Genomic DNA, 14,137 nt, shown 5'->3' with positions numbered 1-14,137 from the left:
CCCTTCCCCGACCTCCCCGGGGGTGGGGGGGGAGTGGGGGGAGAGGGTCCAGGAGGGCGTGGAACTGGGAGGGGCAGAATGCCCAGCTGTGCAGCCCCCGACCTCGTTCCGAACCGCGGGGCCCCGCCTGCCTGGTCACACTTACTTGATTTTGAGAGACACTCCCTGCGGAACGCCCACGCTGACGGTCGCTCCCAAAACACTGTGCCTGGAAATCTTCCTCTCTGCTCCGTATTCCACCACCGTCCCGAAAAAGCCGGCCCTGCGGGGAAAGAACCAGTAACCGGGACTTCGGGGAAGACTTTGCAACCTCCACTGGACTCGGGCACTGGGCACGACCCCTCCCTCCGTCCCCTCCTTTCTCTCCCTCCCTCTCTCCCTCGACTTACTTCAGGGAACCTTTCACCCGGGTCTGGTCGTCATCCTGGAATTTGTGCTGGTAGCTGATCATTGCGAAGGAGTGGGGGATCCCGAGCTGAGGGGAGACAGTGACGGGGAGGGAAGGAGAGGGGAGGTTTCAAGCACCCTCCACCCTAGGGCGATACATCCCCGCGCTCTCAGCTCCAGATAAGCCTTCAGAGAAGCCATGCTTTCGTTACTCGGGGCTCCCACCCTTTCAGCTGCTGAAGACAAACCTCGGGGTTTCCATTTCCCTTTCTTCAGCTGGGACAGGGGTGGGGGTAGCTGGTCGGTCCAAATGAGTGCTCTTCTACGGCACAGCCAGGGCTCACGAAGTGGATGTGACGTACTTCGTGGTACCTACATTCTGACGCCCCCCCGGACGACGAGAGTACAAATGCTCCCACTCTAGACTTGAAGGTCCTTGGGGCACGGAACGCATCTGCCAAATCTACTTTATCAAGTGCTTAGCACACAGTGAGTACTCAACAAATACCATGACTGACTGACAAATAGAGTTGGCTCCTTGAAGGCAAGGACTGGGCCTTAAACTTCTGGATACTCCCCAAGTGCCCCATACACAGTGCTTTGCTCAGGGTAGGCATCAGTCTCTATCAGCAGCAGCAGTAGTGGGAGGCAGCGGGGCCTGGTGGAAAGTGCACGGGCCCGGGAGTCAGAGGACCTGGGTTCTAATCCCGACTTTGCCACATACCTGTGGTGTGACCTTGGGCAAGTCACTTCACTTCTCTGTGCCTCAGTTCCCTCATCTGCAAAATGAGGAGTCAATACCTGTTCTCCCTCCTACTGAGACTGTGAGTCCAATGTGGGAGTAGATCATCTTGTATCTAACCCAGCACTTAGTACAGTGCTTGACACATAGTAAGTGCTTAACAAATACCACAAATTATTATTAGTGATTGAGGTACATTTGGTCTGGACAATCTGGACAAAGGGAACCTCCTCCGGTGATCCACCGTAAAGGTGGGATTAGAGCCAGGCTTTTTGGGTATCCAGTATTTGCCTGGAGTTCCACGCCCCGTTCCCTACGGTGCAGGATCTTGCCTTGCAATTTGAAGTGGGGCAGGGAGTTTGCCAACAGGACGTCAAGCATTGCCCCGGGGGTGGAGGCCCCAGCTAGGGACATCAGAAACCGGGCAGAAACCCTGCAGGTGGCTCTGGCCCCTCTCCCCACAGGCTCCCCCGTCTCACCTGAAAGGCCACGGTGAAGTGGCTGGTTTTCGTGTCCCGGACGATGCTGGTGTTCATGGCGGACTGGATGCCCCACCGCCACTGCAGGTAGCCCATGGTGTTCTTGTCCAGGTTCCGGGCCAGCACGGTGGTGAGGCCGGGCCGGATGCCCCGCGATGAAAACTGCAGGGCGCAGTTGGTCGTCACGAAACTGGTGGGGCGGAAGTCGCAGAGGCGGGAGGGGTCACCAGCAGTGGACAGAGATGTCTCTTGCCCTCTGCCCTTTCCGCTCAGCACTGCCAGTGTCCTGCCCTCCCTTTTTACAGCAAATTCCCTAGTGGGAGAGCAACCCTTCTCCATCCTCTCTCCTCCAACCCGGGACTCGGCAGGGAAGGCCGGTTGAGGGGTTCTGGAGGCTCCCGGGAGCTCTGGACGCGAGGCAGCCAGACCCGCGGGCACCGACGCCTCGCTCGGGCTACAATGAACTGGCACGCGGGCGCGAACCGAACCCGGTCCGGACGTGGCCGCGGCTGCCTGGCCAGAATCAGGCGAGGGAGTGAAGTCAAAATGAGGGGTGTGCGATGGACCCCAATAAGAGGGGGGGCTTCACTTGCTGGTAGTTGCCTAGGAAGGTTAGTTTTAAAGGGGAACCTGTGCCATCTGCTCATTTCAGATGGGTGTTCAGGCCAAGAGAACAACGTCCGCCTCAGTCTCCGCTTAACTGAGGGGGGAAAGTGAGGAGGAAGCCAAATCTTCCCCAAACCAATGGAGTTGGGCACAGCTCAGTTTTCTTCCGCATAACTGTTTATGTGTGTTTGTGTATGTGTATGCACGTGTGCACTTAGGTTATGAAAGCACTAATGGTAAGGCACGCAAGGAATTTTCCTTTGGAGCCCACAAAGTCAAAATATTCACAGAGCCATGCCCCCAACCAAGATTCATCTGGGTTGTCTGAGCTCACACCGAGGCTAACTTGTTCTGCCGGCACAACCCGCACCCTTTCCCCACTGGAACTCAAACGTAAGCTTCCACAATGACAAAAACCATCAGAGCCTGTTACTTTCGGTGGTAGCGGGGGGACAGTGCGAGCCGAGGGGAGGGTGAGAAAGGGCTCTCTGGGCTTAGTGTCAACTCATCGCTCTCTCGGAGTCGGCCGGGAAAGCAAAATGAGAACGTTTCACACAGCAGAGGAAGGGAGGAAGGGTTTCCTTTCCTCGAGCAAAACGTGGAAGACCACGTTTCGGAGCTGAAGAAAGATCTGTCTCTTCCCTCTCGGCAAGAGTCGGTAACAGGGACGAGCGCACATACTTACCATCGTGGCGTAAGATTACGGAACAGCTTCAGGCCAAAGAGAGGCCCCTGAAGGTCTCCAGCTCCAAATTCTAACTGAAGTTTAAACATAGAGGAAAAGAGTTAGAAATGCTTCTCTCCCACCACAGGTCTTATTTAGCTTCACGCCCCCACCTTAAATTCAGTGAATTCTACTCGAAAAATACCATTACTCCTACCTGGTCAAACAGACTTCACTTAATGTTCCTCCCTCCCCCTCTTCCCCTCACGGCCGCAGGTCTCTGGTCTGTCCTGGACAGAATCTCAGTTCACCTTGATTCAGGGGCGGGGTGAGAGGCTACCGGGCCGAGGGAGGGGAAGGGGTTTCGGTGTTGGTGGTCAGGAAGGGGAACCAGAGAGGAAAATGGGTAGCTTCTAACACCTGTTCTCAAGGCCCAGAGATTTCTGCTTCACTCCCTCGGAAGAGGAAAGGGAATTTAGTTTCCCAAATTTGAGAAGACAGAGAGGAGAGAGAACAGAAAGGAAGAGCGAGCCTCTGCAGAACCCCGGCTTGCGGTCACATGGTGGCCAAACCCTCCTCCCTCTACTCCAATGCTTCTTTGCCTACATTTCCATTTAGTTTCCCTCCACTGTCTATGGGTCTCGCCGGTGACTGGAGACGGATCTTAGGGGTCTGGGGTCAAACTCCACCCGCAATTCATCAGTGGCACGGCCTTGGGGTTTTGCCAACGCTCCCGCTGTCACATTTACTAGTGTCAGTGACTCTCAAGGCAACTATTCAGTGCTAATTTGAGGCTGAATGGGCTGATCTGCAGAAGAGGCAGTTACACTAAGCTACCTTCCTGAAACAGTCAAGTGGTGCCACGTCACGGAAGGAAAAGATATAGTAGTAATAATAATGGTGGTTGTTAAGTGCTTACGAGGTGCTAAGCACTGTTCTAAGCATGGGGGTAGATACAAATTAATCAGGTTGGACACAATCCATGTCCCACATGGAGCTCACACTCTTAATCCCCATTTTACAGATGAGGTAACTGATGCCCAGAGAAGTGAAGTGACTTGCCCAAGGTCACACAGCAGACGTGTGGCAGAGCAAGACCAGAACCTGGGTCCTCCTGACTACCAGGCCCGTGCTCTATCCACTGAACCGTGCTGCTTCTCTCCAGCAGACTCTCAACTGTACAGTCTTTGTGGTTAGGGAACGGGTCTACCACCTCTGCTGTATCAGACTCTCCCAAGCGCTTAGTACAGTGCTCTGCACACAGAAAGCACTCAGTAAATGCCACTGATGGATGGACAGAGAGTGTTTTATATACTGAGAGCCGAGGGCTACAAGGTAGGACTGGAGATTCCCAAGGAAAATCTAATCTTCTCCCTCTGCCCTCAAGCCAGGGGCTGATGGACATGTCTCCAGACTTCTCCCCACCTGAGAATCCAAGCAGCTGGCCGGGGAGGGGCGTGACTGCAGACCGTGGGGTGGGAGATGGGTGACCACGCCAAAATTTACAATTTGTGGCCCAAGATGCCCCATCTATTCTGACATCCGGGCGGCTCCTCTTCTGTGCTGCGTACGGTATTCACGAAACCGTTTCTTTTGAGCTTAATCGAGGGGTCTCTGGGAAATGACTAGAAAGGAGGGGGTCCGGCCGAAAACTACACCCGGCCCGCGGTCTTACCTCTCCCCAACCCTTAGCAGAGGTCACCCTCCTGAGAGCAAAGTTAATCGATCCGCCTCCATTTCCATTCTGAGTCGAGAGGCTTCCAGAAAGGATGGCCGTGTCTGTCGCCGTCAGGGGGGCCTGGGAAATGACATTTACTGGCATTGAATGAACCCGGGCTATAAGCAGCTCCAATTACAGCAGCCTAATGAATACATCATAAGTACATAGTCAAAACTGCAGATGATTACACGGTTCAAAAGCAAACGGGGGATGGATAATTATCCAAACTGCTTTACTTTCCTCTCAGCTGTGGTGCTTGGCTATTTGAACTGCAAGTGGCCACCACGTTAATATGTGGTGCACGGGCCTTTCGAGCCAAACTTTGCAAATCCGGGGGAAGCAAATGGCCCGGGGCTCTCTCACCCTACCCGACGGCATCGCCCGGGACCCTCCCCTCCTCGACCTTGCCGGTCAGACCGGGGGGTTTGTTCTAGGAAACTGGCCTCGGCAGCTCCCTCCTGGGTCAAGGTTCCCGAGGCCTGGACAGCCACACTCAGGGAGAGCCATCTTTCAAACAGAGCAATCATCTCTACTTGGCTCTGGGAATAATAATAAAAATAACTGTGTTATTTGTTAAGCGCTTACTATGTGCCAGGCACTGTACTAAGAGCTGGGGAGGATACAAACAAATTAGTTGGACACAGTCCCTGTCCCACATCAGACTCAATCCCCATTTTACATCACAGTCTCAATCCCCATTTTACAGATGAGGTAACTGAGGCACAGAGAAGTGAAGTGACTCGCCCAAGGTCACACAGCAGACAAGTGGCAGAGGGCAGATTAGAACTCACGAACCACTGACTCCCAGGCCCGTGCTCTATCCACTATGCCATGCTGCTCCTCGGGACGCCTCTCACCCCATCCCACCCGAATCACAGCTCACAGATTACAGGACATGGTAACTGCGAGGAACTGGCAGCTGTTTTAAAAAAACAGCCATGTTCACTGTGGCTTCCCTGGCTCCCTTCCCAAGAACCACTCTGAACCTCTACATCACCTGAATCTATGACAGGGACTGTGGGCCGACCTGATTATCTTGAATCTACCCCAGCGCTCAGGACAGTGCTTGGCATATAGTAAGCACTTTCAAAATCCAATAATGATAATAAGGATGATGCTAATAATAGTAACAGCATTTGTTGAGCACTTACTGTGTGTCAAGCACCGTTATAAGCTCTGGGGCAGATACAAGCTAATCAGGTTGGACACAGTCCCTGTCTCACAAGGGACTCACAGTCTTAATCCCCATTTTACAGATGAGGAAGTGAGGCAGCATCTCCCTCCAAATCCAATGCCGGTGGCTTCATTGGGTGAAATGTCAGGGTGGCAATTAAAACCAGGCCCAGCCATCCCGGGGACTCTTTCCTCCGGTTGATCATCGGTTCCCTTCCTAAAAAAAGACGTGACCACCCCTCCGCCCTCACCCCGGCAAGGCCCCTTCCTTTCATTACGTCACAGTCCGGGAATGGGGCCTGCCTTGCCGGTACCTCAATTGACTGGGAGATGTGCATTTTGTTAATTTCAATCTGGGGGAAGCCGCTTCCCGGGACATCTTCGTATTCCTCGTCGTAGCGATCAAAAAGGTCAGTGGCATCTACTCCAACACTGATGGTTCCCTGGGGGCAGACAAGCAAAGCAGGCCGTCAGCGGGAACGCGGGCCCAGTGGGGGCAGGCTCAAAGGCAACAGGACCTTTCGGCAGCTGCCACGGGTTAATTAAACAACTCATCTGGCGACACGTTTCACCGGATCCAGGCAGGGCACGGCCACTTTCCTCCCAGCGAGCTGGGAAGGAAGCATGAATGTCACAGTTCTGAGCTGAGCCATTTCAGAAGAACGCGTCAAAGGCACCTGAGCTACGGGAGGAAATAAAGGGGATGTGGTGTGAAAATTAGGCCACGGGGAAATTGGCACAATGGGTCCCATCTCATGGCTTTGCTGAATGAAACCTGGGAAACTCCCGCCACCCGAACAATTGGCTACTCTGAGCAAGAACTCTTCTTGCCTCCAGAATCTCTCCCTTGGAGAGTCGATTCTGAATCCCAGAGGTGAAAAGCTTCTTCCTTAAACGCAGAGAAATAAAACAACAAACAGGAGAGTAAACAAATCACCTCCTCCTCCAGATATCGGTTCATGAGCACAGAACAAACTCATTGAAGGATAAAAATATACCCGAAGGAAGCCAAGCTCCTCTGCTGAATTTCTAGTTCAATTCTGACGCTTGGAACGGAGCGGGCCGCCGGCTGGAATGCTCATTACCCAGAAAACGAAGGCAACCTCCTTCTGTTTATTTTTTTTTTTTTCTGGATCTTCTCAGCCCAACTGCCCGGCAAATTCAGGACTTCATCTGAGGCGTTAAACATGACTGATCTTCCCACGCTGAGACGAACCCACAAAATGTCTTCAAATCCTAGCTGGCTTTTTGGTTTCTCGACAACGTGCCCTTCCCGCTGGCCTCATTTTTTCCGGCTGCCAGAGCGTACATGCACTCGCAGCCTCCGAGAAGGCCGCCCAGATTCCCTTGGGAAAGAAAGGCTCTCGGCCGTTTATTCCTCCACACTTACACTTTCCCGTCTGGAGTAGCTTCGAAAGAGCATTTTTAGGTAGCGAATGACTCCTGTCCTTCTGGATCTACCGGCTCGGTGGCGTTTTATGAGATAAAGGTAAGACCGAAGATGAAAATAAACGTCGAGCCCAAGGGGTTCATTCTGGCTTTATTTCCCTTTCCATAAGCACACATCCATTTGCCTCCAAACTTGGTTTAGGACAAAGTTTTCGCGGGAGCTGGTGTTTCTCAACAGGTCACCGGGGGCACATTAGCTTTCAGGAATTTAAACCCAGCCATCCCTCAGGTTGTGCTCTTTCTGAGGCTCCTTAAAACAGGACCAAATTAACGGCGAAAACTCCAGTGTGTCAGGAGCCGTGGAGGCTCTGCAGCTCTCTGGTGCTGCTCCAAGCCTATGGGAAGTGATTGAAACGGAACAGCCAGAGGAAGCTAAGCGGAGATTTCAGGTTCAAGTGCCAACTACGCTTGATGAAATTCAAATAAATCTGTTCCACAGTGTGATTGATCAAGTGATTTTGAGTTTACAAGAGCATTTCTTTTCGCGGGGAGAGGGGGGCCGTGCGGATGCTTGTCGGCTTCTCTTCAGCCGTCTCGAGGAAATAACCTCTCGAGAATGCAACGGTCACAGCAGCGGCAGAACTAGATGGATTTTCAACTCCAAGTGCCAAACGGGGGCTTGGCTGCTGCTTGTAATTCCCTCTCACCTTTGAGTTAATGTGCTTACACAAGTAACCAGAAGTTTGGAAAGGAACAAGAGTCAGATTTCAATTGTGAAGCGAGAAACAATAACCCAAAACAATTTAGCCCAAAGCGGAAAACAAGGATCACCTTCCCTTTCCTCATTTTTTCCTGACTTTCAGGCTCCAACCACTGTCACTGATGAGATCCTTGCTTTACTCCTAGAAACAACTTTGAAAAAGTCGAATAGGTTTGCAACACAAAACACTTCTCATAAATTCAATAATTTGAATAAGACCAAGGTCTTGGATGTTTTTTCCCAAGCACCTTCAAATCTATTATTATTACTATTACGATTAATAATTGTGGTATTTATTAGGCATTTCTGCCTCAAACACGATGTTAAGCGTCATGGATACATACAAGAAAATTAGTCCCAGGTCCTGTCCCACAAAGGGCTCACAATCTAGGAGATAGAGAGAGGCAGGGGTCTTACCATTTTCTATGAGGAAACTGAGGCCAAGCGGAGTTAACTGATTTGCCCATGGTCACCCAGCAAGCCAGGGATGGGGTGGCGGCTGGGGGAGGGATGAGAACACAAGTGTCCTGACTTCCATTCCTCCTTACATTTCCCTTAGCCACACTGCTGCTCAAGGATCTCATTTCATTCTCACAACATCCTGTGAGTAGGAAGAGGCAGTTATTATTATCCCCACTTCACACTTGAAGAAACCAAGGTCCAGAGGGGTTAAGTGGCCTGCCCAAGGTCACACATCGGTTCTGCGCACATCTCCTCGTTCCTCAGAAACCTCCGACGGTTGCCCATCTAGTTCCTCATCGAACAGGGACACCTCACTTGGTGGGTTTTGAACACTGAATCAGCTCCTCCCCGCTTCTCACCAATCGATGTTCCTCTCCCACTACGGCTCAGCCCGTTCACTTCGCTCCTCTAACACCGGATTACTTACTGAGCCTCCATCTTGTCTCTTCTGCCACGGTCCCCTGGGTTATACCCTCCCCTCCTGCCGGGAACTCCCTCCCTCTTCATCCCTGACAGACCACAACTCTCTCCTTCTTCAAAGTCCTACTAAAATAAAAAATCAGATCTCCTTCAGGAAGCCTTCCCTAACTACCAACTTCTCCCCCTTATCCTCCTCTCTCTTCTGTTGTCGCCTCTGCACTTGGGTCCACATCCCCTAAACACCCCCACCTCGCCCCCCCCGGCATACGCTTTTACCCTGCCGTAATTTATTTTCATGTCAATCAAGTGCATTTCCTGAGCGCTTACTGAGGAGAGTATAATATGATAGAGTTAGTAGTCACGCCCCCTGCCCCCAAGAAACTCACAGTCTAGAGGAGACAGACATTAAAATAAATTTTGGATATGTACAAGTATACTGTTGGGCTGGTGGGGTGAATAAAGTGTACAAATCCAAATGCAAGGAAGATGCAGAAGGGAGTGGGAGTAGGGGAAATGAGGCTTTAGTTGGGGAAGGCCTCTTGGAGGAGATGTGATTTTAATAAGACTTTGAAGGTGGGGCGAGTGACAGTCTGTCATAAATGAAGGGGGCGGGAGTTCCAGGCCAGAGGCAGGACGTGGGCAAGAGGTTGGCGGCGAGATAGAAGAGCTGGAGGTACAGTGAGTAGGTTGGCATTAGAGAAGCAGAGTGTGCGGGCTGGGCTGTAGTACAAAATCAAGGAGGTAATGTAGGAGGGGTGAAGATGATTGAGTGCTTTAGAGCTGTTCGCGGAGGTGGATGGGCAAACTAGACCAACAGTTCCTGGCGAGCAAGGATCACCGTCTTCTGACTCTATTGCACTCTCCCAACCACTTAGTACAGAGCTCTGCACACAATAAGTGCTTTATAAATACAACAGATTGGTCAAGCTTGGCCTAGACTTAGACTCTCCCGACTCCCAGCTCCTTGCTCTTTCCATTCACATTGCCTCAATTTGCACATGTATATTCTGGCGCCTGGTTGGAGTCACATGAAGTCACTGAAGTGTGTCGCTCATTTCTCTTGCCATTATCCCCCCACACTCTGCCACCTCCCTCTAGCCCTCTGTTCCCTATTCGGCTACAATAGAAGTTCATCAATTCTGGTTCAATTTTTCAGTTATTCTAGCCGGACACTGTCCCACTGAAGCCAAGGAGTTTGTGAACTTCACCAAGGAGGAACGGATGATGGAGAGGTAAGGGGATGAAAGGGCTGCAGAGTAAATGACCAATCTGCTAATGAAAACTCTCCCATTCCCCCTCTTCCCCTCTACCTCCCTTCTCCTCCCTGATCCTTCGGCTTCTGAAAGAAAACATCGGCAGCTGAAGGGATTCACGGAGCAATTTCTGCTCTGCCCACTCGATCCCCAAGAGAACACCCAAGCCCCAAGAAAACAGAAATGGTTGCACCTCTTCTTCACCTCTCCATTTCATCTCCATCTTCCCTCTTCACGCCGGCCAGATCTACACTGAAAAACCACCTGGAGAACTGGGGCCCCAGATGCTTTACTGGACTCAATTACCTAGATCTTCCAAGATGAAGTAGTTTCTTGGCCTGGACTGTCTAGATAATTTGGACTTGAAATTAAGATTTGCCATTTGACTGTAAGCCCGTCAAAGGGCAGGGACTGTCTCTATCTGTTACCGATTTGTACATTCCAAGCGCTTAGTACAGTGCTCTGCACATAGTAAGCGCTTAATAAATACTACTGAATGAACGAAGGTTTGAGAGTCCAGAAGGTGCCTGGGGCCCCTGTGCTAGAAGGCAGGTTACCACTTAAAACGGCAACCAAGTTTTCTGCTCCTCCCAGTCTTTCTAGGTGCGGTTCTCTGTAGAAAAGACGCTCTTCAAATCAGGTGTTTTCCCTTTGAAGATTCGTAACCGGGTCCATGTCTAATTCCTCCTCTAGACTGTAAGCTCGGCATGGGCAGGGAACATGATTGCTACTTCTGTTGTACTGTACTCTCCCAAGTGCTTAGTACAGTGCTCTGCACATAGCAAATGGTCAATAAATTTGATTAATTCCCATCCCCAGCACTTAGTATTCATTGAATAATTATATTTATTGAGCGCTTACTGTGTGCAGAGCACTGTACTAAGCACTTGGGAGAGGACAATGAGAAGCAGTGTGGCTTAGTGGAAAGAGCACAGGCTTGGGAGTTAGAGGTCATGGGTTCTAATCCCTGCTCCACCACTGGTTTGCTGTGTGACCTTGGGCATGTCACTTGATTTCTCTGTGCCTCAGTTCCCTCATCTGTAAAATGGCGATGAAGACTGTGAACTCCACATGGGACAACCTGATTACCTTGTATCTACTCCAGTGCTCAAAACAGTGCTTGGTACATAGTAAGTGCTTAACAAATACCTTCATTATTATTAATTATTACAATACAACAATGAACAGACATTCCCTGCCCACAACAAGCTTACAGTGCTCTGCACACAGTAAGCAGTTAATAAAGGGGTTTATTATTTTCCAAAATACAAGCTGCTCACGAGCAGAGAGGATCCTACATTAAGCCAGCAGCTGCTCTGCCATTCTCTCTACCGAAGAAGTCTGACAAGCCACTTTCACTAGACCCACCCCACAGAGCCAAGCCAGTTCATTTAAAAGGTTGAAAAAGAAAGCTGGAGCATCTCTCCTTCATTTGGTCACATCTGAGCGGATGCCTCATAAGGGATGGTCTGGCTCCAATTAGCTCTTCCTTCCTCCTCCGCCCCAGCTCCCAAACAGGACCTAGAGGCGGGGAAGGCTCGGTGTCTTCGGCAGACCCGGCTAGTCACTGTGGGATCTCAGAGCAGCAGGATTTTCCGCTCGAAAGAGAGTGGTTGCCCAACTCTGGAGCACCAGAGCCCTCTGAGGCCCAGGACTGACTTGCACCGTGGTTCGGGGGAAGGCCCCATGGTTGAGGATTTCTATCTAATCAGAGCTCCAGGGATCTCTGTAATTGAAGTTCTCGGTATATGGAAGATTTAAGCACGCTCCCCTCTCCAACTTGCTTGGTTGGCTGGGGGAAGAGAGGGGAGGGAGGTTGCTGTATAGGAGAGGGGGACATTGGCTTGCCTTCACTCTCCCGTCGTCCCTCAAGAGAATAATAATGTTGGTATTTGTTAAGCGCTTACTATGTGCAGAGCACTGTTCTAAGCGTTGGGGTAGATGCAAGGTCATCAGGTTGTCCCACGTGAGGCTCAGTCTTCATCTCCATTTTACAGATGAGGGAACCGAGGCACAGAGAAGTTAAGTGACTGGCCCACAGTCACACAGCTGACAAGTGGCAGAGCGGGGATTCGAACCCACGATCTCCGACTCCCGAGCCCGGGCTCTTTCCACTGAGCCACGCTGCTTCCCAGAGAAGCAGCATGGCCTCCAGGAAAGAGCACAGACCTGGGAGTCAGAGGGCCAGCGTTATAATTCTGGCTCCGCCACTTGTCTGCTGTGTGGCCTTGGGCAAGTCACTTAACTTCTCTGTGCCTCAGTGTCTTCCTTTGTACCATGGGGGTTAAATCCTACTCCCTCCCAGTTAGACTGAGATTCACGTGGGACAGGGACTGTGTCCAACCTGATTATCTTGTATTTTGCCCAGTGCTTAGTACAGTGCTTGGCAGATGTTAAGCCCCTAGCAAGGACTACAGTAATTATTATTTCAGACCCACATGAGGAGACGTGCTTGATTCATCCCAGTCTTCATCCTAGTCCCGCCGCCTGCCTTGAAGTCAATTTCTCAAGAGCATGACTGGTATGGCGGGTGGCTGGTTTCGCCAAAAGCTTGAACCTCAGAGTCTCGTGCCTGAGCGACCCATAGCGTGGCTTAGTGGAAAGAGCCCGGGCTTGGGAGTCAGAGGTCATGGGTTCTAATCCCGGCTCCGCCACTTGTCAGCTGTGTGACTTTGGGCAAGTCACTTAACTTCTCTGGGCCTCAGTTCCCTCATCTGTAAAATGGGGATTAAGACTGTGAGCCCCCTGTGGGACAATCTGACTACCTTGTATCTACCCCAGTACTAAGAAGAGCGCTTGGCACATAGTAAGCGCTTAACAAATACCATCATCATTATTATTATTACCAGGCCAGGCACAGGACAAAAATGTATTTTTTTTTTTAAATCAGGAAATAGGAAAAATATTCTGAGCATTTCAAATTCTGGTGGTCTTGATTAGATGCTGCAATATTGCCATAGTAGAACCAGTAATAATGTAGTGCCTGTGTGCAAAGCACTGTGCTAAGCACTGGGACAAAACACAGGAGACAAGCAGGCGTAGTCCCTGCCCCTCAAAGCGCTCCCAATCTAAGAATAGAGGGGAGAGAGAGAGGGCTGGAGACGGAGATGTAAAGAAAGATAAAAGGTCAAAAACAACATGAGACAGATAGAAAAAGATAAAAACAGCAAGAGCAATAGGGTGCCGAGGCTAAAAAAGCAGAGTTTCCGGCTCCTCGTAGGTCAGAGTCCAAGAGTCAGGGCTAGAGGCCGCATATTGAAGGCCCTAAGCCCCAAGACGGCAGAGAAGGGGAAATGGGAGCTTCACAATGGTCTAACTGGGTCATATGGGGGCACGGAAGGCTACCGCTGCTTCTGGCATCCTTCCCGCTGAAGCAAAGCAAGCAGAAGAGTGAGGGTCCCAGGCTGGATGGAGGGGACGGAGTGCCGGGGATCCCCGTACCGTTTTTAGGGCAGGAAAACTGTAGCCTTACAGCAGAAGCCTTCTTTTGTGCTCTGCAAATGAAGAATTCTCTCTACCAACTCCGATTCAGCTCGCCGCGGCTCCGTCGCAACAATTTCCCGGAGATTTCATTAACCCGACTTTCTTTCCTTTTCGCGTAACAAGGAAACTTTCGAGTTTTTCCCATTTCAATAGAAACCCATTTCTGCATACGGTAAATTGCCCCTTGCTGCTTTTGAAAACTGCCAAACATATGGGTTGAAACAGCTTTTCTTCTTCTGCGAAATTATCCTGTCAGCAAAGTCACAAAGCCAGTTTTATGACATCAGAAGCATTTCCACAAAAAACAGACCAAAGTCATAATCATAGGTTCGCTCTCTGACAGGTACAACAATCAGGAGCAGCAGCGGAGGAAACTGCTTTTTTTGCAAAATGTCGCGCTCCCTTAAATCCGAGTAAAATCACCATAAATCTTTTCTAAAAACATTCCAGGCTTATTTAATAACTTTACAGAAAATATGCCTTGGTAAATGTTCCTGGTAAAGTTTAATTGATTTAAGGGAATTGGCAAAGCCCAAGTCAGGAAAGTAGCCAGTCTAAGAATAGAAAGCAGTAACGGGAGGGGGAAAGAAAGCAGTTTA

At 50.6% G+C, this 14,137-nt stretch overlaps 1 protein-coding gene across 1 annotated transcript in view; it reads right to left on the bottom strand.

Moving 5' to 3' along the window:
• Positions 1-14,137, bottom strand: part of DNAJC11 (DnaJ heat shock protein family (Hsp40) member C11) — a 69,204-nt gene that overhangs the window by 9,438 nt on the left and 45,629 nt on the right. The window contains exons 5-10 of the mRNA XM_029065375.2: positions 6,086-6,214; positions 4,554-4,676; positions 2,900-2,973; positions 1,609-1,798; positions 390-475; positions 146-262 (exon numbers count right to left, since the gene is read on the bottom strand). Coding sequence (XP_028921208.1) covers positions 146-262; positions 390-475; positions 1,609-1,798; positions 2,900-2,973; positions 4,554-4,676; positions 6,086-6,214 — 719 coding nt within the window. The remainder of the gene's footprint in view (positions 1-145; positions 263-389; positions 476-1,608; positions 1,799-2,899; positions 2,974-4,553; positions 4,677-6,085; positions 6,215-14,137) is intronic.

The sequence above is a fragment of the Ornithorhynchus anatinus genome, chromosome 5 (genome assembly GCF_004115215.2).
Source record: "Ornithorhynchus anatinus isolate Pmale09 chromosome 5, mOrnAna1.pri.v4, whole genome shotgun sequence".
Classification (NCBI taxonomy): domain Eukaryota; kingdom Metazoa; phylum Chordata; class Mammalia; order Monotremata; family Ornithorhynchidae; genus Ornithorhynchus; species Ornithorhynchus anatinus.
The sequence above is the reverse complement of the archived record's forward strand: the minus strand, read 5'-3'. Positions and strand labels throughout refer to the sequence as shown.